Source organism: Eleginops maclovinus, chromosome 16, assembly GCF_036324505.1.
Source record: "Eleginops maclovinus isolate JMC-PN-2008 ecotype Puerto Natales chromosome 16, JC_Emac_rtc_rv5, whole genome shotgun sequence".
NCBI lineage: Eukaryota > Metazoa > Chordata > Actinopteri > Perciformes > Eleginopidae > Eleginops > Eleginops maclovinus.
Window position 1 is genome coordinate 9271870 of NC_086364.1, and position 24699 is coordinate 9296568.

The 24699-nt window shown below is 41.8% G+C and overlaps 1 protein-coding gene across 1 annotated transcript in view; it reads left to right on the forward strand.

Moving 5' to 3' along the window:
- Positions 1–24699, forward strand: part of znf385c (zinc finger protein 385C) — a 113413-nt gene that overhangs the window by 36923 nt on the left and 51791 nt on the right. Inside the window, 1 exon segment of the mRNA XM_063902976.1 lies at positions 7945–8274. Within this exon segment, the coding sequence (XP_063759046.1) occupies positions 7947–8274 (328 nt within the window). The 5' untranslated portion in view covers positions 7945–7946.

The following is a 24699-nucleotide window of genomic DNA, read 5'->3' on the forward strand; positions in this document are numbered from 1 at the left end:
GGGTCGAAGAGAAAACAGAGGATGGAGTTCACTTTCATACCAGACTACAGAAACGTACGGGTACTCTGTCGGAGCTGATGGATCTCTACCAAGACAAATTAAGAAACGAAACAACCACCCATGTCCATCTTGTTCAAAATCAATCCAAAGAGTACCGAAACATGATTGAAAATTGCAATGAAAGAACAGTGATTGTGCATATCGATTTCTCTGAAGCATGGAAATGCAAATACAGCTCCGAAGTACAATCCTGCCACTATGGCCAAAATCTCCCACTGATAACGCTCCATACAGGCATGTTTTACACCAAGCAAGAAAAACAAGCTTTTTGCACAATTTCCGAGTCCAAGCGCCAAGACGCAGCAGCAATATGGACCTACATGGATGAAGTTCTGAAGGACATTCATACCAGATTCCCCCACATTGACACAATTCACTTTTGGTCTGATGGTCCAAGTAAACAATACAAAAATAAAAAGAACTTTCTCCTCCTCTCCACCATCCCTCCTCGACTGGGGTTCAACAATGTAACATGGAACTTCTTCCCTACATCCCACGGAAAGGGCGCCCCGGATGGTATTGGGGCAACAGTTAAGCGGTGTGCTGACAGAATGGTTCTTGGAGGAGTGGACATCGTCAATGGCATGACTTTTCATCAGCTTGTGTCCAGCAGGCTAAGTGGAGTCCACCTACACTATGTCAGCACTGATGATTTCCTGGCTTATGATGCTGTCCTCCCCAAGTCCCTACGACCCATCTCAGGAACAAGAAAGGTTCATCAAGTGGTGGCTCGGGGCAATACCATCTACTGTAGGCATAGTTCATGCTTTTGTAATGAGCCACAAATCTGCCGCTGTTTTAATCCAGTTGCACACCACCACAATCCAGTTGCACACCACACCACACCACACACACCACAGCATGCAGATGAGCATCGGGCTGTTCAGAGTCCTCTTGCCATGTTAGTGGAGGCAATGGAGGAGGAGCCGACCAGAGCACCTGAGGGCTTAATGTCAGCAGTGGGGCCGAGTGACATCAACACAGAGGATTGGCTTGCTGTGGTTTATGACTACAATTGGTGGCTGGCTAAAGTGCTTAAAACAGATCAAGAACAAGGGGATGTTCAAGTGGATTTTTTCCACCCTCATGGGCCATGTAGTCGTTTCCAAAGGAAACAAGGGTGCCAGGATGTCTGCTATGTTCCATCTACTGACATCATAGTCAAAATTCACCCATCATTACCAGTCCGCACAAGCCGCACAAGGGATATCTACCAGCTCTCCTCAGAGGTCATGGACTTCCTAGATGAGGACCTTTTCAATCGGTTGTTGCCAGGTGTTTAAATTCATGCCATGATATAAGATGAGTTCAAGATTTACAGAGAATTTTCCATTTCCAAAGGCTGAATTAATGAATATTCTTAGTGTTTTTCTCCATGATCTGTAAATTTGATGAGTTTATGGACTGTTCAAGAGATCTGATATGAGTTTATGGACTGTTCAAAAGATCCAATATGAGTTTATGGACTGTTCAATAGATCAGATATGAGTTTATGGACTTTTCAAGAGATCCGATATGCCTACTGCCAAGTTCCTGTTTTTAAAGTGGGTGTGAGTGCAAAAATAACGATTGATATTAAATGGCCTTTTATCCTGAAATGTTACAGTTGAAAAGTTGAGTTTTTGAAGTTCAATGGCCATGTTAAATGAAGTTATCTCCAGTTCTCTTCTAATTCGTCAACACCGTAAGATGTGCGTCAACACCGTAAACAGCTGGTCAACTCCATAAGATGAGTTTTCTGTTCATTTTTGTTTTTAAAAAGATATTTTATTACATTTTCTCACATTATCTCAACAAAAGCACTGCATTTCCTAAATAAATGTGTAATTTCTGTATTGCTGACTAACATTGTTTGTTTTTGAGATTAAAAAATAAATGTGAACATGTATATTTCCCCAGTTATAATAATTGGCAGCTTGATAATATATATATTTTAAAGTAATAGTATTAGTTTAAAAACATGGATTGAATAACACAGATTAAAATAACCTCCAGTAGTCAAAATAACTGCAATAAGTTTATTCAAAATACATATTTCTATGTTTCTTTGTGTCTTACGGTGTTGACAAAATCCCAGGCTTGTCCAGCAAACATGAAAAAAATGTTTAAAATGTTAAACCTGGGAGATTGTATTTCAACAGCATCAAAAGGCCAGCACCTGGGACAAATATAATATATAGATATATTTTGGAAAAATCAACATTTTATTTTTAGAAATTAAAAACCCATTTTGTCCCTTGTCTCAAGAATCCCTGATACACAAACACCAGTCCTAAAGTAAAAGTCCAGCATTCAACATTTTACTCAAGTAAAAGTACAAAAGTATTGGCCTCAAAATATACTTAATGTACCAAAAGTTAAAGTACTCATTGTGCAGATTGGTCCATTTCAGAATAATATATACTATAGGATAAGTGTTGATTATAATTATTGATCATTAAAGTGTTATCGAAGCTGGTAAAGGTGCAGCTAGTTCTAATGACTTTTTATACTGCAGGGTAGCTTGTGAATTTACTCCAGGTGTAACTCAAGTCTTATTTAAGTATTGATTATATTTCACATCATTAATCCAAATCTGTAAAGTAACTAAAGATACAAAATAAATGTAGTGGAGTTGAAGTACACGATTTGAGTAGAAGTGCAAAGCATCAAAAGTCTCTTAAAATGTTACTTGCGTACATTACTTGTACTTAGTTACTTCCCACCTCTGCTGGTGATAGGATCAATGTGATGACATTTACATTTCCCCCCCTGTGAAACCCATTTTTTGGCCAGGGCACATTGACACACCCCCATGCACAGGCAAACACAGACACTACAAATGAATGCCTGTGCCTTGCCAAATAACTGCTGCAAACAAAGATAAGAGAAAACACTTCCATTTCTGTGCCACTGCTTTTTATTTACTTTCAGGCCGGGGCTTGTGGTGACAGCGACTGCAAACACTCGGTCCTAGTTCACACTCAGAAGCCGGCCGAACTGTGGTTTTAACTCCGTTTCTTTAATAGACTCAGAACTGATTCCTGTATAATTACACTCATTAGAGAACAGTAGCCTAGACTTGACATAATCAACACTGATATACTGGACATAAAGACATGGAGCTTCAAAGACCTCAGGCCCGTTCTGTAGTTGCAGTAATGACAATACAGCGGTGATGACAGTAATGATACTTTGATGATGCCAATTTACAAGTGCCTTTGTACTCTCTTCTCTCTCTCTCTCTTTCACTTTTTCCATATGTCTCCCTCTGTCTCTGCTATCACTGACCTGATGTAGTGAAGTGCCCCGAGCTCTGGTTGATTTTCAGGAAGATTTTGATCTTCAGCCGCCTGATACATCAGATAAAATCTGAATCAGAAGTCCTTTATTCGTCCTGTATCAGGGAATTCGCAGTGTTACAACAGCAAAGGTACATGCAAATAAAGGCAAAAGGAGTAGCTTTAGAAATTAAATAAAGAGGCAAACATGTTAATAAAATATCCTGGCCCACAGCTATATTGCATACAACCCTCACTGGCTACCTTTTCCTTTTTCACCATGCATGCATATCAGTTTATATCCTCCAAAGCAGTATATCTGTGTACAGAATGTGTGAGTATTTTGGCTACTGTGATGCTTGTTGGCTTCATTGGATTACTTTTTTTGTCTGGGTTTGTTGTTTTTTTCCGGAAGGATGCTGAGAAGAGTACATATTTATTCTAATGTTTGCTGATTATATGCATGTTTTCAGGATGACTCATTCATTGTTTACAGAATTTGAGGGCCAGTTTTGTTTGAAACTGTTCCTTTAACTGTCCATAAGCATTTCTGTCTGCATGAGTGTAGCTGTATCTTGCTGACAGTTTGTATTGAATGTGTGAGAGTAGCTGTGTCCCATTGCCTTGCACTCATTGTCGGCGTCCACCTCTCATCAGTGTGATTTAGGAGCTGCTAACATGCCTGTGGGGTTTACACTGGTCCATCCTGAGGCCAGTTTTGTCCTGAACCAGGAAGAGCCGACGCCTCCATGCCAACTGTGTCCACGGTGGATGGGTGGGGGTGCTCGTCTGGGTGGGTCAGTGGCTAAAGCTGGTTTGAGCTTGGGAAAGTGTGATAGTATTTCAGGATAAGTGAGCAGCAGACACAAGATCATAAATAGAGTTTTTATTGTGGGCTGCTATGCTGGTTGAGCCTGGGTCTTTCAGCGAGATCACATCAGTGATTGATGGTTCCCATGTGCCGGGGGGGAGGGTGTGCGATGAAGGCTAAGGGGCACATCAGGCAGCGGAAAACAGCAGACATGGCAACGCTGGCAGACCCCCTCGCTCACACTTCCCCCCCAGGGTTACCCCCTGACGATCTCCTGTCCTGTGTCAGCCTGCAAATCTTTGTGTGCAGACACAGCGTGGGCTCCTGTCTCACACAGCTTCTACCTGGAGCCGAGACCTTTAAAGTCTCTGCAGGCTATTCGTCTCAAACACACTCACTTACGCACAGGTGAGAGCTGTAAAACCTTTTGATCCGGGTGATTCAAAGCCACTGTACACAAAAGTAGCCTGTCCTGTTCACTCTCCAGGTACCAGGCACCTCGGGGTGAAGGGCAGGACTCTCAGGGTTGGTTTAGAGAAACAACCTCAGACAAGGCATCCATTTGTTTCGCTGTACACAGTCTCAACAAAAGAACAAAACACACTTATGAGCTGGCTAAATGTGAGTTGGTTGTTAATATATGTAATCTAAAGGAGTCTGTTGGAGTGGGGGGCCAAAATAATAATAGAGGGAACAGAACATGCCGGAACAGCATCGCTTAATAAATATCACAATACTGTTCAAAGTATAAGGCTGCATGGACCAAGAGAGAGGGTGAGAGATATTTAGATGTATATTTTATGAGGTGCTGAGAGACATTTAAAATTCAAAAACTACATGTTAAATACATTTTAAACTCATGGTTTGTTGTTTTTCTCTAGAGTTAATGTAGATCTAAATGGAAATTCATTATTTCATTTTGTATGTTTCGGACCCCGGGGAGAAACCACATTTTCTTTCGGGTCAAGAGGTGAAACTTTTGTAATCCGTGCCCTATAGAACTGAACACATGACTCATCAAATATTTGTGACTGAATCAAAACATTCACAAAAATCGTATTGAGTTATAATTTAGACACCTTTTTAAAGTTTTTTTTTTTAACATACTTCTGTGGGTGGGGATCAATCTCATATAAATATCAGTGAGAAACAATCCCAGTGATCACTCTCTGATTAAAATGTTGTTAAATTCTGCTTAGTGCATTAGAGAGTAGACATTACCCTTTTCTAAGTGAGTCCTGCCCACTTCAAAGTAGATTTATAAACAAAAAGCTGTAATTTCAAATGTGATATTACCAAAATTGTATAATATTTAGCAGAACCCATCCCTCATAGTAGCGAGCTAATTGGAAAATTAAGGTATTTAGATCCTCTAAAAAAAGGTTAAGGTCATAAATAACTAAAACTAAACTAAATCAACCCAAAATAACTCTTACTACAAAAATGAGAACGCTCAATCCGAGAGTTCACCTACCAATACATTGAAAATAAGAAATCTCTGTTTTTTTTATACATCTGCAGCTCCATAACAATGTCAGGTTCAACTTCTAAATGCAGATGTTTTAAATTATTCTGTAAGATTAATATTATGGGAATGCAAAACACAGAAAACAAAAATCACTTTACTGCGAGAAAATGTTGTCATATCTGTGCCAGGCTGGTCTCTATGGTAACGGCCGTCATTTCCTGCCATTTCTGCAGAAGGCTAAACTGCATCAAAGAAATGGCAAACATGAGGTTAAGACCCACTTCTTGGGTTATGGTCCTGCATCATGTCTTTAGCAACCCTGGAGATCTTTGAGATCACATCGTGCTCCATTAGATACACTACGAGTGTGCAATGAAGAACTGCCTCTCAGTGCAAGGTGATGGAGGACAGAGGGACCAAGTATGCTCTGTATGTTAAGTTCTGCAGGTCTTCACTGGCAGTTTTGTTTTTACAACCATACTAATTTTGGGCGCGTAGCTGAGTAGTTTGGCTGGAGTGTAAGGAGGTTGCGTGGTTAAGGACCACAGAGATTTTTTTCATTCAGTGCCAGAGAGCAGCATTGCTCAAAGCTTTTGAGAAAACATCTGATGGAGCCGCTTGAGTGCTCCCAGATTGGCAACTTGAATAGCAGCCTTCATGGAGGCGGCTTGCACTAATGTGTTTTGGAGCAGTGTGTGTGTGTATGTGTGTGTGTGTGTGTGTGTGTGTGTGTGTGTGTGTGTGAGTGTGTGTCTGTATGCCTGTGTGCATGTATGTGTGAGTGTGTGTTTTTCATGCTTGTAGCTATGTGTGCATCATAGATTTCACTTTTCTGTGGTGTGTGTATGTGTGTGTGAGCAGTTTGGCTGTTTACATAAATAACTCGAAGCAGAGGCAAACAGCCAGCAGCAGAAACACACAGCTGGGCATATTTTGGGGACTTTTTCCAGTTGTGATGTCTCAATCCTTCACAGAGATACTGTAGACCTACCTTTTTATTTATTTATAGAGACAGTAGCTGCATATGAAACAAACAGCTCTTCTCTCTGGCTGTGTATCCCGGGAGGACTTTTTCTCTGACCAAAGAGTCCTCCATGGAAAAACTGAGGGGTTAAGCGGCTGTTTTCACAGAAAATGACTTGTTTGACTGCTCTACTTTCCTGTTAACCCCCAACCCGTGTATCCAGGTTATGACAAGTTATAGTGCTTCAACTAATGATTATTTTCAATATGGATTTATCTGCCCATAATTGTAGATTAAAAGATCTATGTTTGGTCTATTAAAGTCAAAATGTAAGACCATCCCAGTCAGTCCAAAATCGAGGAATATTCTGTTTATTTTTCTATAAAACACAGAAAGTAATTAAATATTCATATCTGAGAAAACTGAAAATAACATTATCCATGTAAGATCTCTTTATTTCATGAGATGTTTTTTGAGGTAAACAGTTGGTCTCCTTATACAAACACAGTCAAAGAAAAATGTGTTTGAGCTTAAGCTCCCACACACTTGTATATTTAATGCAGTTGCTGTTGTGTCTGTAATTCCAGCATCCTAATCTGAACCCGAATGTCGGCACAGACTTAAAGCTGTTTCGTAAACCATGAGACTCCCAGTTGATTTCCTGTTTGCTGATCTGATTCAGGCACCGCTTGGCTGAAATCCTCCACAGCACAGCTACTGCTGCAGGATTTTGGCTTGTAGGGGTGCACAGACAGCATGCAGTCATCAAAAGTAAAGCAGCTTGACAGAGGGGCCTCACTGGTCCTCAGAGAGCCACACTGCAGAACTCTGTCTCCCCCAAGTGGTTCGCCACTGCACCCTAGGACCACTGCTGCCTGGACTTCACACTGTACGTTGTGATCATGTACATTTGATGCCCACTCCCTTTTGCTTCCTGATGTCTTCATGACCATGTGTATACAGTGCATGTGTCACTTTGTTCTGTTGGTGCTGACAACCGTGACTTATATGAGATACGAACAAGGTCAGATTCCACGCGCTCCTCTACAAAGCTTTTGGAATCGGGGGTATTTTTGCTTGTGTGTCCTCTGCAGCTATCAGGTTTGAACAGGCTGGCTTTGTATGCTGTGTTAGCCAGGTCATGCCAGACTGGGGAAAATGATACCTCCATCCACAGCAGACAGAACACACTCACTCTGTTCCACGCTGTGTTGAACATGCTAACACCAGGGTGCTTCAGAAAGGGAGGTAGCATCAGACATGTGAAGTCTCATGAAGGGGTCTGACACCTGAGCTGTAAAGTGAACCTCTAAAGGATATTCTCCTCTTCCATATGTTGTCCAGGCTTCTGTATTTATCCCGTCCTCCTCTTCTATCGCAGGTATGAAACGTCCTTACAGTTCATCACTTCTGCCAAACCCCGAGCTTGACAGGAGGGTATTGGGCCTCGGGCTGGGGGTCCAGATGGACGACGAGCTTTGCTGCAACACCCAGGACGAGGATGCAGTACTAGACGAGGAGTCACCAGGGGGCACTCTGCCTTCTGGACTGTGCAGACCCAAAAGGGAGCGAAAGCAGCGGAGTTATACATTGTGTGAGGTCTGCAACATCCAACTCAACTCAGCCGCACAGGCCCAGATCCACTACGATGGCAAATCCCACCAGAAGAGACTCAAGCAGATCAGCAACGGCAAGATGCCAAGTAGCACAGGTAGGCCCGGGGCTACGCTCCAAAATTTGATGTAAATGCATAACATTGGATATAGTGCTGTGCCTCTGGATTTTGTTACCCATGTCTAGCACAATAAAGCCATGCACATTACCAGAATCCCACACACTGTTCTCAGCACACTCTTACCAGCCTCTGTGTGCCAGTCCCCCTACGTGTATCCAATAGAAGTTAAACAAATGCAATTCTATTTGCTAAAATGTGTTCAGACAGAGCCTTGGGCTGAGGACACACACACACATCCACAAACACACATATACACACAACTGGAGCAGAGCTGAGTGAAGTCAGCAAGTGAGACGCTAATTAAGTGCTAGTTGTGTTTGATGGTTGTGTTCCTGGGAGTGATGCGGCTGGAGTGAAGTAAAACGTTTTGTCATTCTAGTCACAGTCTGATTAGGACTCGGGCTCTCTTTTGCTCTTTCTCCAGCCTTGCCAACAGGATGAAATAAACCCACAATGCTCACACAATTATGCACACCGGCAATAAGTTCACACTTCACTTAAAAAATAAAAATAAAAACCCAGGTATAACCATTTGGAAACCTTGTTCAAGCTTAATTTGCCAGATGAGTAGATCTTTAGCGGCGACACAGTTGTTCTCAGAGCTGGAAAACGTCTATTAACAATTACCACGGTCCACATGTGCCCTCCAAAGATGCACACTGCCAACACAGTTTTGTTGATGATTTGGTCGGATGCTGAGTATGTGTTTATTTATGTGTTTCTGCGCTCCTGAAAGAGCTGAATCTGAATAAGGCGTAATAACATGATAGGAAAATCCTTCAAAGCAAATTAATTAATCTCCTCCTAGCAAAGAGATATACTGTATGTAGATGGCTAAATGTCAAGCCCTAATTATGATACAAATATTATAGATATATCTAATGCATAACAGGACTGATGCCCAAGTTCAATACATTTTAAAGATAGCTGCAAAAATCTATATGTCACAGTATTACTATCGAAATGATGTATTTTTATTAGGGATGTTATTTTAAAATGAAATTGTGATGCGATATGTACATGCATAATAAAGGTTATCCTTTTAAAAACTATGGATAACTTTTTTGGATAACATTTTCAGGTGAAGCAGTGCCTTTTAGTTACCTTGATATATAAAGTGTACTGTGTTCAGAATTGGCTTGTTGTTTTAATCTTTATAATTAGCAGTTTTCTTAGTAATGTTACTGGTGGGGAAGCTATTATATTACATGACAGGAGCCACACCTCTCTTACTTATGGAGATTTTTAAATTGAGGTTTTCCAACCTCTTTGTTTACAATCAAGATATGTTTTTGATTTTATGAAACTGGACATTTTTAAAACAAGGATAATGATTAATCGTTGCATTACTAACAGGGGGATGCGATGTTGCTGTTCTCACCCCGTTCCACTGTTGTGTTGGTGGAAGAATTTAAATAAAATAAAATAATTGCAATAAGTAAGAACTGCACTGCCAACAAACTCTACATCAAATGAGTTATCTAATGTTAAGAGGCCATCTCCTGTAGCCTTGGATTGTTTCTGTAAATGCTCAATCCAGGGTTATTCATGGACATATTTTTCTGCAAGACTTTTAAATATTTATTTATTTCAGGAGTCTTATGCAGCACCTAAGGAACGTGTTAGGCAGGAGTTATGGCAGTCGATCAAATCACTAATTTAGTCTTGCTTCACCTGACAATTGACGCACAAAAAATATGTCGACGACAAAACATGGCTCTATTGTTACAGACAGCTACTGATCACAAAGGAGAGGAGTGTGTCATCAACAGCTATTGTCAAATCGTTTTCTCAATGTGGGCAACAAAACCTTCAGAAATGAGTTCTGAAAACGCAAGTGTGGACAGAAAAGTTTCATGAGTGAACAGAGTTTTCAGTTCCATCTCGTCACAGCCTGAGATCAGCACATACTGTAAGAAATGTGCTGATTCTGAGCTGAAGATTGTGTTTTCATGTTTATACGCAAAGTGCTTGGATCTTACTTTTTGGTGAGAATTTATTCACCCATAAAACACCCACTCATAGTATCTATTACTGTATGCTTATGGGCCAAAGGGAACATGTGTTTTTGTATGTCTATTTGTGCACGTGTATGACAAATCTATATTCATTCCTTCACAGGCACACACACGCGCACACACACACACACATACACTCACATACAAACACACACAAACAATCCACAGTAACCAGGGCCCTGGCACTGTTGTTTTCTAATCAGCCCTTATCAGCGTCTGTTTGCCCGACGCAGCATGTTGGGTGTGCAGTGGAGGCAGCGGTGAGATGGAGCTGTCAGCCTGGATGTTTGGCCGAGCGAAGCAGATCGTACCGATTTCATTCAGTAACTCGTTAATTCCTGACTCCATCTTCTCCTTTTCTTTTTTTGCAACAAACAAAGTCTTTTAACTGACCACTTAAACTCTATGCAAAACCTTGACAGTTCTGCAACTTTTTTTAATAACCCAATCCTTTAACAAATGATTCACATTGGAGGTGAAATGTAGGACTACTGTGCTTAGTTTGTGTCTCTGTCTTTGGGTTTTCTGTTTGGATGGCAAATTGATGAGTTACTTCATCTCCCAGATTAGTGCAGGACACACGTCAGCTTCTGTCGGCTCTGGTCCAGATATTAAAGCGAAGTGTTTTATCATGCTGCCTTCACCGCCACTATAGCTCCTTTAGCTGCTTACTGTACTGTAGGTGCAGCAGAGCCGCTAGCATGGAGTACCTTTAGTAGATTATTTTTAATCCCATAAACGCAAGGCCATGTGTCGTCAAAATCCTGAGTACACTGCTGGAGGTGATGCATATATAAAGGTGTGTGTGTGTGTGTGTGCGTGTGTGTGTGTGTGTGTGCGTGTGTGTGTGTGTGTGTGTGTGTGTGTGTGTGTGTGTGTGTGTGTGTGTGTGTGTGTGTGTGTGTGTGTGTGTGTGTGTGTGTGTGTGTGTGTGTATACATAGCATGCTGAACTGTTGTGCTGTGCAGATTCTCTCTGACATGCAGTCACAATCAAACAGCCTTATCTCTGCTCACCTTCTGCTGACTCCCTCAGGCAGCCAGCCCTGCCGCGTCCTCGGCTACACCACAACTTCTTTGCCGTGCGTACATATGCGTGCATCCTGCATGTCTGGATCAGATATTTTTAGAATTCCTAAATGTTGCAGAGACAGTCACTTGCACTGTGGAGACATATATGCACTGTGTTTATATCAGGCATCTGTGTGTGTGGTATGGATCTTTAGTCCTTTAAAATAATATAATGCTTTTTTCTTTAAATCAATGAGTGCATGTGTACATAACTCCAAGCAAATCGTCTCCATGTCGGCGTGCGTTGTCTTTCCTCTCTGCTTCACCGAGCTGACCGTGGGTTCAGGCTCTTTTATCTCCTTCCCTCCTATCTCCCCTCCTTCCTCTGTTTTCTTTCTCTCTCCCTTCTTATGCCATGGATGCTGGAAATGTGGTGGAACCAGTCCCAGTGAAGGATGAATGAACCACTGATTAAGTGATTTCCCTCGGTTATCTTGGAGAGTAATATGTTGGCAAGCTTGCTAACAGATCAGGATGGACAGAAGAAGTCTGAAGAGTTCTTTGGGTGATATGGTTGAGTGAAGAAGTCTTGGTAACATCTTAGTTCAGGTGTAAGTTTATACCCTTTAAAATCGTAATGTTTCATAACAAGCTGCAGTATATCAAAAATGTGCCAATGATATATTCATCTTTTAACACCATATGTTGCTTTCAATTGTCAAGGTGTGGCCAAGAAAAATGTAACCATTAAAAGTGGAACATTTATTTCCTGAAAAAAGAAAAGAAATCACAAGATTGTCTTTATGTTGTCATGGTTATTGTGTGGTTGCTAATGCTGGCTATATTTCATTCTGTCCAAAGAGAAAAACAATCACAATGCTGGCAATAATTCAATGCCAAACACATTTTTTGAACCAAAGCAAAAGCTGGTGGTGAAGCGATATTTTACAGACTCACTTGTGTTTAATGCGTCAACATCACTTGCTTTATTTCCTTACTGCTAAAGAAAAGTGCTGTGAAACTTTGTAAGACTTTTTTAATCAGTTTTATTATTTTATAAAAACATATACAGTACCCAGGTGATCAAGATGACTCATAGTTTGAGTCTTGCTCACAAAATCACTTCAAGTTAAAAATAATAAAATTAGAAGCACACTCTTATTTTCTGCTATCCTCCCTTGTCATTATGTAGGTCTCTCTGTGAATGTTTTGCATAAAAATCTGGCCGTCACTTCACAATCCATGTCAGGGCATCATCGTGTGATGCGGAGCTGCAATCCATCCTAGCATGCACTGAGACATGAGAGGATAGAGCTATAATACAACATGTGATAAATGGTTATAGAGATACCGCAGGTCCCTCCTTCCTGCAGCGGTCAGACTGTACAACCACCAAGGCCCCTGGTAGAACCCCACACAATACTGACTGTTGAGATCTTGTGCAATAAACAGCACTTTTCTTGAAACACTGTGCAATCATCATCACCATCATCATCATCATCATCATCATCATCATCATCAATAATCATCATTTTTATAATGTCTCACCACCTTACATTACATATGTCACTAAGTTCTGAAGTTGCTGCTTATAATTTCTTAGCCATGGATGTGTACTCACTTACTTACTTTATTGTAGTATAACTAATGTGTGCTTTTCTTCTATATATGTAAGCTTATTCTGTGTTATTGCATGCCTTTTTTTAATCTGCTATGCCACTTTTGCTGCAACAAATGTAAATCTGCCCGCTGTGGGACTTATAAAGGATTTCTGATTCTGATTAACAAATCAAACTCCAGGAAAGTCAATGTCGTCTTAGTCTGATAACTGATTGTGTGTATGCCTATAAACATAGTCAGTCAAAACTTATTTCTCTATACTTTTATTTAAAACATGCTGGTCTGAAGTTGCTTGATTAAATGGTGTAGCATTTTTATTCACCAAATGTGGATAAAGAATCGAACCATTCAGCTGTCTTTGTCGTGTTTTATTTCTTCCAAGAAAGTTCAGTCAGTCATACAGAGAGCATACTGTCTGCAGAGTGAATAGAGTTTGCGTTGCGTATTCAAACACAGAGAGGGGAAAGGGGGAGGGGGTCAAGCTTTGCGTTAATGAAAGGTGCATTCTGTAAGTTAGGGAGGCAGTATCAGGAATTTCAACAGAAGCTGAAGGTCATACTGTTGGTGCACATTGAGTGTAAAAAGCAAAGTCGCCACACATCTTCTCACTAAAATTATTTCCCAAGCTTAGCAAAAACATGAAAGCCAGTAAACATTAGCAAATAAGAATCATACAATTATATTATTAAAGTAAATAAATGAGTATAATATTGTTCTGTTATGATGGGAAAAACGATTTTTAAGTAAACCTATATAATTCACAGAAGACCATGACCATAAAAACCTATGGTTGTGGGACATACAGCTCCAGAAAAAAATAAGAGACCACTCCAGATTTTATGGCAACCAGTGTCTGTTGAATTCCAACAGTTGTCAGTAGTTTATAGAATACAATAAAAAAAAAGGCATACCTATAAATAATAAAACAAGACAATGATCATGCTGAAATGGTCTCCTAATGTTTTTCAGCAGCTGTATTATTATCGAGAAAATAAATGACCTATGTCGTGATGGAAGATTTTCTCATATCACCAAGCCCTAACTGCAAGCATGGCTTTAATATGCTGTAACATTTGCCACATTTAGTTGACACAAGCTGCTGAGCATGTTCAGTTAGCTAGCAGGTACATGTGTGATGGTGCATATCAGTGTGACACCCTATTTACCTTCTCTCTCCTCTTCAGTGGTGATGCTGGGTCCTTTCACTTCCTCTGAGCAGCAAAGAGTCCAGAGGGTAACTGTCTGTCTTTAATCTTTCATAATAAGCATTATTCATTTTGTACAAAGACATGCAACCAGTCGCACCAACATAAAGAGACAATTTAAAGACACCATGCCCCTGAAGGAAGTGCCTTATGCATACACTCACAACAGTGCATGACTCTCTTACAAGCATACACATGGTTAAACTGCACTGCTGTAAACAATCTTCCTGTTCAGAGGAGACGATCAAATGTTGATGGAAGGGTGTAGAGAGAGAAAAGGGAAGGAGAGAGTGGACAGCAGCCTGGCCTGAGGTGACCCAACAGAGGAGCCTGTGGTTCTGTAAATCTAACCGCCTGACAACACACTGTTTGCCTGTGTGGTTGTTTGTATTTTCTGTTGCGTTAATCTTGCTTAGCTTTGTGAGGAGGCATACATCTGTCATGTGTGGACCTGTTTTCTGTGACACAAAGAAAGGGAGAGGAGGTGGGGGTTTGTTGGGGGGGGGGGGGGTGTTTTTCATGGTCCTCCATCTCTCGGTTTCCTTTGATTTGTGCTTTTTTTGTTGTGTGTTTGCGTGTGGGTGTGTGAGTGTACTGTATGTTTGGGTAATGTGAGCCTCCTCTTCATGGTGAGTCTCTTCATCATGGTCCCTGTCTGACTCCGTCTCTCTGGCTCTGTTTTAATAAAGCGTGACGGATTGGATTAAAGGCAAGGATTTTCTGCTTGAATGCAATTGCGCATCTGCGTTTTATTTTTGTGCTGCTTTTTCTGTTTTCCTAGTTTTTCCTCATTGGAGTAAAATGACTTCTCCCTCCCCACGCCTCTGGACATACATGTGCATTCTTACTGCGTGTCATGTTTGTGAAGCGAGCAACGTTATCTTGATCTCTGTTATCATCAAGTGTTGCCTGCCTCTCCTTTATTAATCAATTCCTATTCAACCTTACGGAGAAATTACTATGTATGCCTTACGACATTAAGGCATATGTTTTAAATAACGTTGAAAAAAAGCAAATTGTCCAAACTATTCTAAAAACATGTGCTTTAAATGTATAAAAAATCACAATGATGACATGTATAGGAGTTTCAGTGACCTGTTTTATATTTGTATGAGTTAATCAATGACCTTTAATAATTTTAGTGATTAAGAAAAACCCTTCTTTTCACAAGTGTCTTTTCTCTGCAATTTTGTCAACCTTCTGAAATGCAATGTGGCTGTGGAGTCGTGCACTTAGTTCGAACCCCTCCACCTCTAATCCCTCGGCTCGCTGTCCTTCTCTCTCCCTCGTTTCTGTATCGCCTGGGGTGCTCCTTTCTGTGTGACGGCAGTTCAAAATCTGGAAAAAAGGTTGGCGGGTGTACCGGGTCGTCACACAGAGCCCAGTCGAGCGAGAAACATGAGGAGCGGCGTTTATAAGGGCACAGGGAGAGGGTCGCATCCCTCAGAAATCATCCGATGTCTGTGTTTACCCGGTTTCTGACAGGTCGAGCGGCTCTGTCTGCGGATAAGGCCAAACGAATCTCACTATGAGCCCTTATCTCGCCTGTCTGATACACAAACCCATATTGCATCAGCCGCCGCAGACATATCTGCTAAATGAATTGAACTGTTTGCCAGTTTCCTAAATGTCAGAAAATATCATTCAAATTTCAAGTATTCAGTATTTTGTCAATTCAGTCACCTAGCATGATCGTGTCTTTCTTCTTCTCTCCCGCTGTTGTCTTTGTTCCTTTTCAATGTGTCCTTTTTATTCCTTATCTTCGTCAGAGTTTTGTGTACATGCCATGGAGGAAATGTTCTTCCCAGCTCCTGCAATACACACTGAGCATCAATAGATGTATTGTACATGAGATATAGAAACAACAAAGGTATACTATGTGACCTGCTGAGCCTTACTTTTTCTCTCACTCCACCACTTTCTCTCTTGGCCAATTTCACCCTCTTCTCCCAGTGACTCATTGTTAAAGGCCTATGAAAGGCTTTCTTTCTGGGCAGAGACGAGTCCTTTTAACCCCCCCCCCTCATCTCGCCTGCACCTTAGCCATCCTCTGAGCCCCATCATTACAGGCCTTTAGAAGGGCAAAATTACGGCAGAGTGACTTATTACCAGCTGCATCCAGGGATGGAGGGAGGTTAGAGGGAGAAGGGAGGCGGGAATTAAGGTGAGATGGAGAGTGATATAGCAGATGAGGAAGAGGAACAAGGAAGATGGAAGCTCTAACAGGGGAAGAATCAGTGAGGCGGAGAGAAGGGATAGAGATGAGGAAAGAGATTGAGAGGCTGGCTTGAACAGAGAGAGTGGAGCAGGCATAGACAAACACTGTCATTTACCAAGCGAGGCTGAGCTGTCGGCTAATGGACAAATTATATATGGCCTCGGAAAGTTTTCTCAGCCTCACAGTTCCAAAAGTTCACATGTACCTCCCATCCTTCACATGCCGTGCTTCGTCAACGGACGCAATGCACTATGGGTTACAAGACCCAGCTCTATAGAAGGGTCACAGAATGTTTTGACCGTCAGCTTTGGGCATCCTTTTTTTAGAACGTGATATGATCTCATTAGAGCCTTTGTATCACATCAAATGAGATGAATCAGCAGCAAAGTAGCCTGACAGTGTCAGACAGTGTACGGACCTCCAGAGACTCACTGTGTCGTACACCAATCTGAAGCAGAGAATCTTTAGTAAACAGACTAGGTGGAATGAGAATGAAAGTGGGAGGAGGGGACGTTTGGTGCACTAACAAACAGAAATAGACATCTCACTGGGGTAGATGAGAGTAACACACACACAAAGTAAAACACACACATTCCTTGTGTCTTAATTTCACACTGACATATTTTGTATATGTGTATTTGCACTATACTCAAACTCAATTACATGATAACACAAACCTCACTAAGTGCTAACATATTATTCATGCAATAGGACACAAAGGGATGCAGTGGGAAAGTCAACTGAAATACCTTATTTTGAGTCTGCTGGAATAGTTTATTCAGCAAATAATTGTTTTACTATTGTAATTATTAGTTTTAAACTGCTGGTTATGAGGATAGGCACAGGTTGGGGCTTGCGTCTGTGGAGCAGTGGGCTAGTGTTCATCAGATCAGGGCAGCTGGGGAACACCAGTTAAAGCCTGCCCTGAACGCCACTGCAGTCAATAGGTGCCCTATTATGCTTATTTTCAGGTTCATAATTGAATGTGCTTTAATGTTCAAAAAGGTCTTTATTTTTCTAATACTGCCTCTGCTGCAGCACCTTTTTTCACCCTCTGTCTGAAACCAGAGCCCAGTCTGCTCTGATTGGTTATCACACTACAGGACAGGTAAAACCCAAAAAAGGGCCCCTTTAACGTTCCTGGAAATAGCAGAGTTTGGTTTTAATCCTGATCGACCTAAGTCACTGCACAGGATGTGACGTTTCTCAGGACAGGTTGAAGATGAAACAGTTTGTGTTGCAACGTTTCTCGTCCACCTGACTTTTGATTTTAGTTTCCATACTGTAGGTATGCCAGTTCTTAGAGGTTTTTATTCAAATCCACTCCCTGGTGAGCTGGGCCAAAAGAGACAACTACAGCTCCTGCTGACTCTCACACACAAACATGCAAACACACACAATGCCATTTAGAAAGCGATCGAGGCAACTCATGGACCATTTTCATTGTTATTCATGTATTAATTTATTCGGTCATGGCAGATGTGAAACAGGGCTGTAATATGCAGATGTGGGTTTGTTTCTCGATGGGAATTTTCCGGTCCACTGCCTCTAGCTGCCACTAATAATAAAGACAGGCAAGGAAGGTGGAGGAGGAAAAGGGGGAGGAGGGAGAGAGAGAGAGAAATGGGAGCTTGGAGTTGTCAAGATGCCTCCAGTCATACACCACCTCTAAAACACCTCGCCTACTCCCTTTTCTCCACACACTCAGACGCACACATGCAAGCACTGACCAGGTGTGATGTAGCTGTGAATAGGCTTGTCCTTGACATGAAGGTGAGCATGTAGAGTTGTCTTTTCTTTAGTTGACAAGACTCCTGAGCATATGCAGGCTGTTGCTCCTCCGTCTTTAGATTAGCAGTAAAGGCTATGGTTAATGCAACAATTCATTAAGGTACTAGGGAAAAGTGATTCCCACGGTACACTTAAAGCTCAATATGGTGCGTAATATAAGGCTTAAAAAACTGCAGCAGACTACTTTCGGACTCTCATCAACATCTGGCTTTACTTTTCAGTTGATAAAGATAATGAATATCTCTGTTGTGCATCTGCTAAAAAGCTAATGTATTTGCATGTGCGGCTTCATTGGAATGCAGTCTTGGTACAAGCAGTTGAACAAACTGACTGTGTCACTGCCCGAGACATAAATAGCCAAGGACTGTTAGTCACCCTGTAGGCAATTGGCTGTGAGACATGTTGTTTTCTGTGTGTGCTGTTGTTGTGTGGCACTGGGGTTAGTTCCTGCGGGAGGGTCATAGACGGGAAACATTGCTATGCCGGGGGAGTAATGATGTCAAAGACGAGATGCTAACAGGCAGCGAAGGATTCACTCTATTTTCTCTTCACCGCTGCATTTATTAGATATTAACCCCCTCCTGTCTCCATGATTGGATGGAGGAATGGCAGCTAGGAGAAAGAAAGGAGAAAGAGGCCTTGGAAGAGTTCAAATAGAAACAGATCCTAATACAAAACCAATCACACAGCGGTATTACTCAGATGTTGAGCAATAAAGCGTGACATGTGACATGTGAAAATAAACTTTAGATGCTAATTTGCAGTTACCGTCAGATACGGCGAATAAAAGAAGATGTAGAACCATAATTTGCAAGTGAAATGCTCAAAATAAAAGTTGATTTATTACTTTTTTTCAATGTTTGGATGAAACAATAAAAAAACTGGGTAAATACAGTTTTGATGTGGTGTTCTATCATAATAGTCATTTTTATACTCAAAATGCAGTAGTGTAATGATCAAATATTATATTTTTGAATGATAATGCATAAACATGCAAGAAATAATTTAATGTTGCAGCTATCTGTAATATTAATCTCCAAAGTAAGTATGAATAAAAGCTCTCAGATGAGTGTAGTGGTGGGCAGTAACTAAGTACATTTGCTCAAGTACTATACTTAAGTACAATTTTAAGGTAGCTTAGGCTAAAGGTACCTTAGCTTAAACGTCTACCCCATCATTTATGAAATGCCGTACGTTTACTTTGAGGATACTTTTGAGAAGTAGACGTTTGTTTTGTAACAGAGTAATTCTGCACTGTGACTTTTACTGCAGTGAAATATGATGATTATATAATGTGAAATAAAAAAATACGTTTCCCTCTTAAATTGTATGTGTAAGTAAACACTGCCAGAAAATGTTAAAAATCAAGAAGGTTCCTGAGAATTGCACTTCATTAGCGTAATTTGAAATGGACGTGTTTACGTACATGCTCTAAACACAAACCTTACAGCATCCACTATGTCTTGTTCCCCCCTGATTTGTACACACACACACACACACACACACACACACACACACACACACACACACACACACACACACACACACACACACACACACACACACACACACACACACACACACACAAGGCTATCTGGAGCTGAAGCCCACAAGCATGCGCCCAGGCCGGAGTCCAAGCCGTGTCAAATCAGCAGAGTCTTCACCAGAGGCCAAATCTGTAGCGTATAATTAGCTTTTAATCAGCACCCTTATTCAGGCGAGCAGTAAAGATTAGCCCAGCTTGGGCTCTGCTTAAAATAAGCATTCATAAATGCGTGTGAAAGCCTCTGACCCATCGCATCCAGTCATACGCACACAATACCAAGCTCCCTCCCCAACGTCCTCTCTCTTCCCGTCTTTCCCTGCTCATGCATGTGAAGCTCCCTCTTTATTTTCCCCTATTCTGTGAATTTGTTCACATTTTCCCTGGATTTTGGTCAACTCAACCTCATTTTTACAGGAAAAGTAACAGCAACCTCTGCTGTTGGAAAACAGATAAATGATCGCCAAACTACAAGGGCACGAGGACACACACCTACACCAGGCCTATACATAACACAATACGGCCGACCTTCATGACACCTTATGAAGGCCGGGCATGTTGTGGAGGGTCTATTTGGATAATCCAATATGGAGAATTTAAAGTGAGTGTTTTTATTAAAAAGAAGTTGCTGGGGTTCGAGAGTGTAACATTTTAGATGAGCTCGTCTCGTCTAATCCCTGCCTCTCTAGGGTGAGCCGCAGCATTTATGCCAGTAATGAAGTGCAGTGAGATGAAAGCCTTTTTAATGGGATTTAGTTAAACTGGGACACAAACCAGAAAGTCGAGGGGGGGGGGGGGTACACTTCCTCATCACATCACAGCCAACGTCATTGTTATTTCTGCTCGCATGCTGTGATTATTTAATGAATATGTGTCACCTCTCTTTCCCATTTGCTGTAATAAATATCAATCACAGACATCCTGTAGTGTCTAGTCATGTTTTTTTTTTTGTTTTCTCCTGTTTAATTTTCAACTCATTCTCTGTTGGTTGACAGTGAACAAGAGTGACTTCAGTGTGTGTCGCAGGTAGAGCGGCATGATTGTGTGAGTTTATGTATGACAGGCTGGTTGGATGGTTCAGTCTCTAACAGCACAACATATTCTGATTCAGATCCACATAATGTGTGTGCGGAAAGAGTCCCAGCTTTAGAGGTGGCAAGGTGACATGCTGCAAGATGTGTGAGAGCTCGCTTGCCGTACTATACTGTATCTGTCTATTGAAGCATTTTCTTGTGTGTATAGTAGACAGTCGGTATGTAGAAGAAACGATCCTTAGCTGGAAGTTGAGACACAAAGCTAGCAGCCCCCGGCAGTCTCTCTCTTCTAAACCCCTAACACACACATACACTCATACACACACACAGAACACATCACAGCTTTATTAAAGCACCAACAGACCAAAAGTAGCGTAAAAGGTACATCACTTTTAAAAGAAACCAGATAATTGTTAGTGTTCTAAAAATAGAAATGATGGGTCTCAAGTGTAGATTCAATTAATATTTTTGGACTGATTATAGTTCAACTTAGTCTAATTGCACCAAGTAGAACTTGATTTTCTAGTTTCAGTTGATGGTTGGGAAAAATATTCGTCCTTTCGTTCGTTGCAGCTTTATTTTGTGTGTCTCGTGACGGAAATTAGGACCATTGATGTAATATAAGAGCAGGAGAAATAACATTCCGGGCTTGGTATATATACATTTTAGTATTCTCCATGTCAGATACCAGCTTTAAACGTGTCACTATCCACACCAACGACCAAGCAAATTGGAACATGCATATACTGTAAGGAAACAAAATCACTGCAAATTGCTGTCGTGTTCAGCCTGCGAGAGCCGGTGTGTCTGACCAGCGGTGAGTCCAGCTCACTCCAGCCAGCCAGCGATCCTGCTGCTGCTGCAATGAGTTTGGCTCATGACCTCCTTGGGGCCGCACTGCCATACTGGCCCCCTGCTTATTGTTCTGTCAACAGCATCTGTTGGGCCTGATAACAGGATTAGACCAGCCCCCTGTAGGCCTGATGGAGCTAGCTTGGATTAGCCAGTGCGGCCTATGTTTCTCTCTCTCTGTGTGTGTGTGTGTGTGTGTGTGTGTGTGTGTGTGTGTGTGTGTGTGTGTGTGTGTGTGTGTGTGTGTGTGTGTGTGTGTGTGTGTGTGTGTGTGTGTGTGTGTGTGTGTGTGTGTGTGTGTGTGTGTGTGTGTGTGTGTGTGTGTGTGTGTGTGTGTGTGTGTGTGTGTGTGTCTGTGTGTGTGTGTGTGTGTGTCTATGTGTCTGTGTGTCTGTGTGTGTCTGTGTCTGTGTGTGATATATAATAATATCAACTCACAGTCAATCCCTTATTTCCCGTCAGAGATGGCACACTACAGCAAAAGAGGTCTGAATCAGCTCTCCTCCTTTTTCTCATCTAGCACATAAAACCTCATTTCGTTTTCCAGCCATTGTCAATACTACACTTGACATGTCTCTTATAGCACAGAGAGCCTTTACTTTGGGTTCACCACAAGGATGGACGTTTGTATAAAAGATGGACTCTCAAGTGCAAAGTAAATTGAGCATTATTATCCCGACCAATGGATTGAAGGTCGTGTCAAGGTCAGTGTGTTGCTCATGAATATAACATGTTTCCATCAAACTCCATTACACGCAGTCCTGGTTTCCAGGTAATAAACTATTCCGGATCAGAAAAGCAGGCATACTAATCCATCCATGTAATAATATCCCAGGAAAACTAAATCTGTATGAAAATAATCTCTTTCAAACCGTAGTGTTGTTTGTTGTGGCATCTTCCAGAGTAATTTATTACAAAATCGGTACTAAAGATAGGCCGACAACAGCTCTTAACGTCAGGAAAACAAACACACACACACACACACACACACACACACACACACACACACACCCACATACACACACAGGTCGATAATGGCCTTGGCACCCTGTAGGGATGTGAGGGGCACACAGGAAGGGCACAATGCCAGAACAAACAGTGGGAATCTCACAGGAGGATGGCAAAATCGTCCTCACTTCCCCCTGGGATGCACAAATCCCACTTCCCCTCGGCATGTTTTTCCCCACTGAGAATACCTGCCAAAGTGATCGTACTCATGAGACATTCCTGCCAGGCCGCGCACCCCGCTGATCTGTTTGGTTCCACTTCACCCAGGAATTTGGCAGTTTTTTGAATTAAAAAGGGAAGAAAGGTTCTGCCCTGCATGTCAGACTTGGTGTGTGTTTTTCCCATGTCTGTGTGTTTCTGTGTCAGACAAACAGCTGAGACCTTTAGAGGAAAAGAAACACAGCTACCTTCAGTGGCTTAATACAGATCAGTGACTTTTTAATAGAAGTAAAATAGTGTAGTGTCAGTCATGTACCACTCCCCATCCTCTCCGCTCCGTCTCTCTAATCCGCATCCTCCTTCCAGAGCCGTTATCGGGGAAATGGACTTCCAGCTGCTTAAAAGATGAAGCTATTGTGCGACTTCGTGTCATGACACACTATCATTGCCACAATATTTGCTTCACATAACCACCATTTCTCCCACCATAAAAATGAATGCGGATCTCCTGTTTCCCCTTACGTTCCGGGTTGTCAAAGAGCTGCATTTAAAATGGCTGGCAGATGCCACGCTGCAGTGTGGTGATTGTTGGCATGTACAGTGTGTCGCCGCGACTCGCTGTGTCAGGAGGCAACATTCATTTCCCACCAGTCAGATTAAACAAGACACTCTTCAGAAGAGGCCACTGGTCACTGTGCCGTCATCTCATGCTTCCCAACAGAGGCAGAGGAAAGAGCTGAGAGGTGCTGCTTTAATCTCTCCAGGCCACCCAATACCCCTCAGGCTTGTCCCCTGTTAAAACCATTTGCTCCTCAGGAATTCTCAGGATACTGCTTGCACGAAGCACAGCACCGACTGTATTTTAATATATAAAATATCAAACCTTTGTTTAATGAATGATCCAGTGTGTTTAACCTGAGTTAATTTTAAATAGATTTTAAATGCATTGGTGTGTAGCATTGGACAAACAAATGCACATATCCCTTTATGAGTAAATGTTATATAGGTGAATAAAAAGGATAAACAGTGCAATGAGATTGATAGATCTTTTTATTGCCATGGTTGTGGCCCGCCTACAAAATAAAACGGGAATGTTTTTGTCCTAAGCCAGACGTGCTGGTTTTAGAGTCGACAAACAGAGTGAAACAAATTGATATAAACCCTGCAAAATCACTCTTTTACTGTCCTCTCTTTCAGCCAATTAATCAATAATAGTCTATTTGTATTGTCAGAAAATATTGCCACTATAGGCTAAGTGAGCATCAGTATCTTTCTCTCTCTCTATGTTCTGAGAGAAGGAAAGTGCTGTAAGGGCAGGCAGAGAGCTTCAGAGGCTTCGTTTCGCATTTTTGAACAAAAAAGGCGCCGTTTCCCTCCGCCTGCTCCTCTGCCTCCTCTTCTCCTTTCTCCCCCAGACAGAGCTTGTCTATCTGTCTATTGTCTCGCCATCACATTGACTCCCTGTCACTGCCTCTATCTATTATTCGAACTCTCCTGTCTGTCAGCCTCTCCTGCGCTCTCTTCCTCTCCACACTGTTAACCTGTTTCTGTCAAACAGTTTCTCATTCTGTGTCTACTCGTCGGCCCCCCGCTCTTTATCCCAACACTTGCTCTGTCTCATTTTAAGAGGCATTTTATGATATAACCATGTCTGTCTTTGTTCGTGCACACACCCCAGGAACCCCCACCCCCCACCCTTCTTTCTCCTGGGTCTTCTCAATGATGAGTGCACACATAGGTCCACGTCAGCATGCACACACACACAGATTGTGTGCAGGTGTAAGATGTGACATAGTCCAGATAACAAGCCATGGCCTCCTCCAGTCCAAATCCCAATATGAAACGAGGATGGATTCCACCGGCTCATTGTCTCACTGTTGTGCCGTTGCTACTCTGCACTTTTATTTGTGTCCATCTGCTCGTGGCCCTTGTGCTGTCCGTGA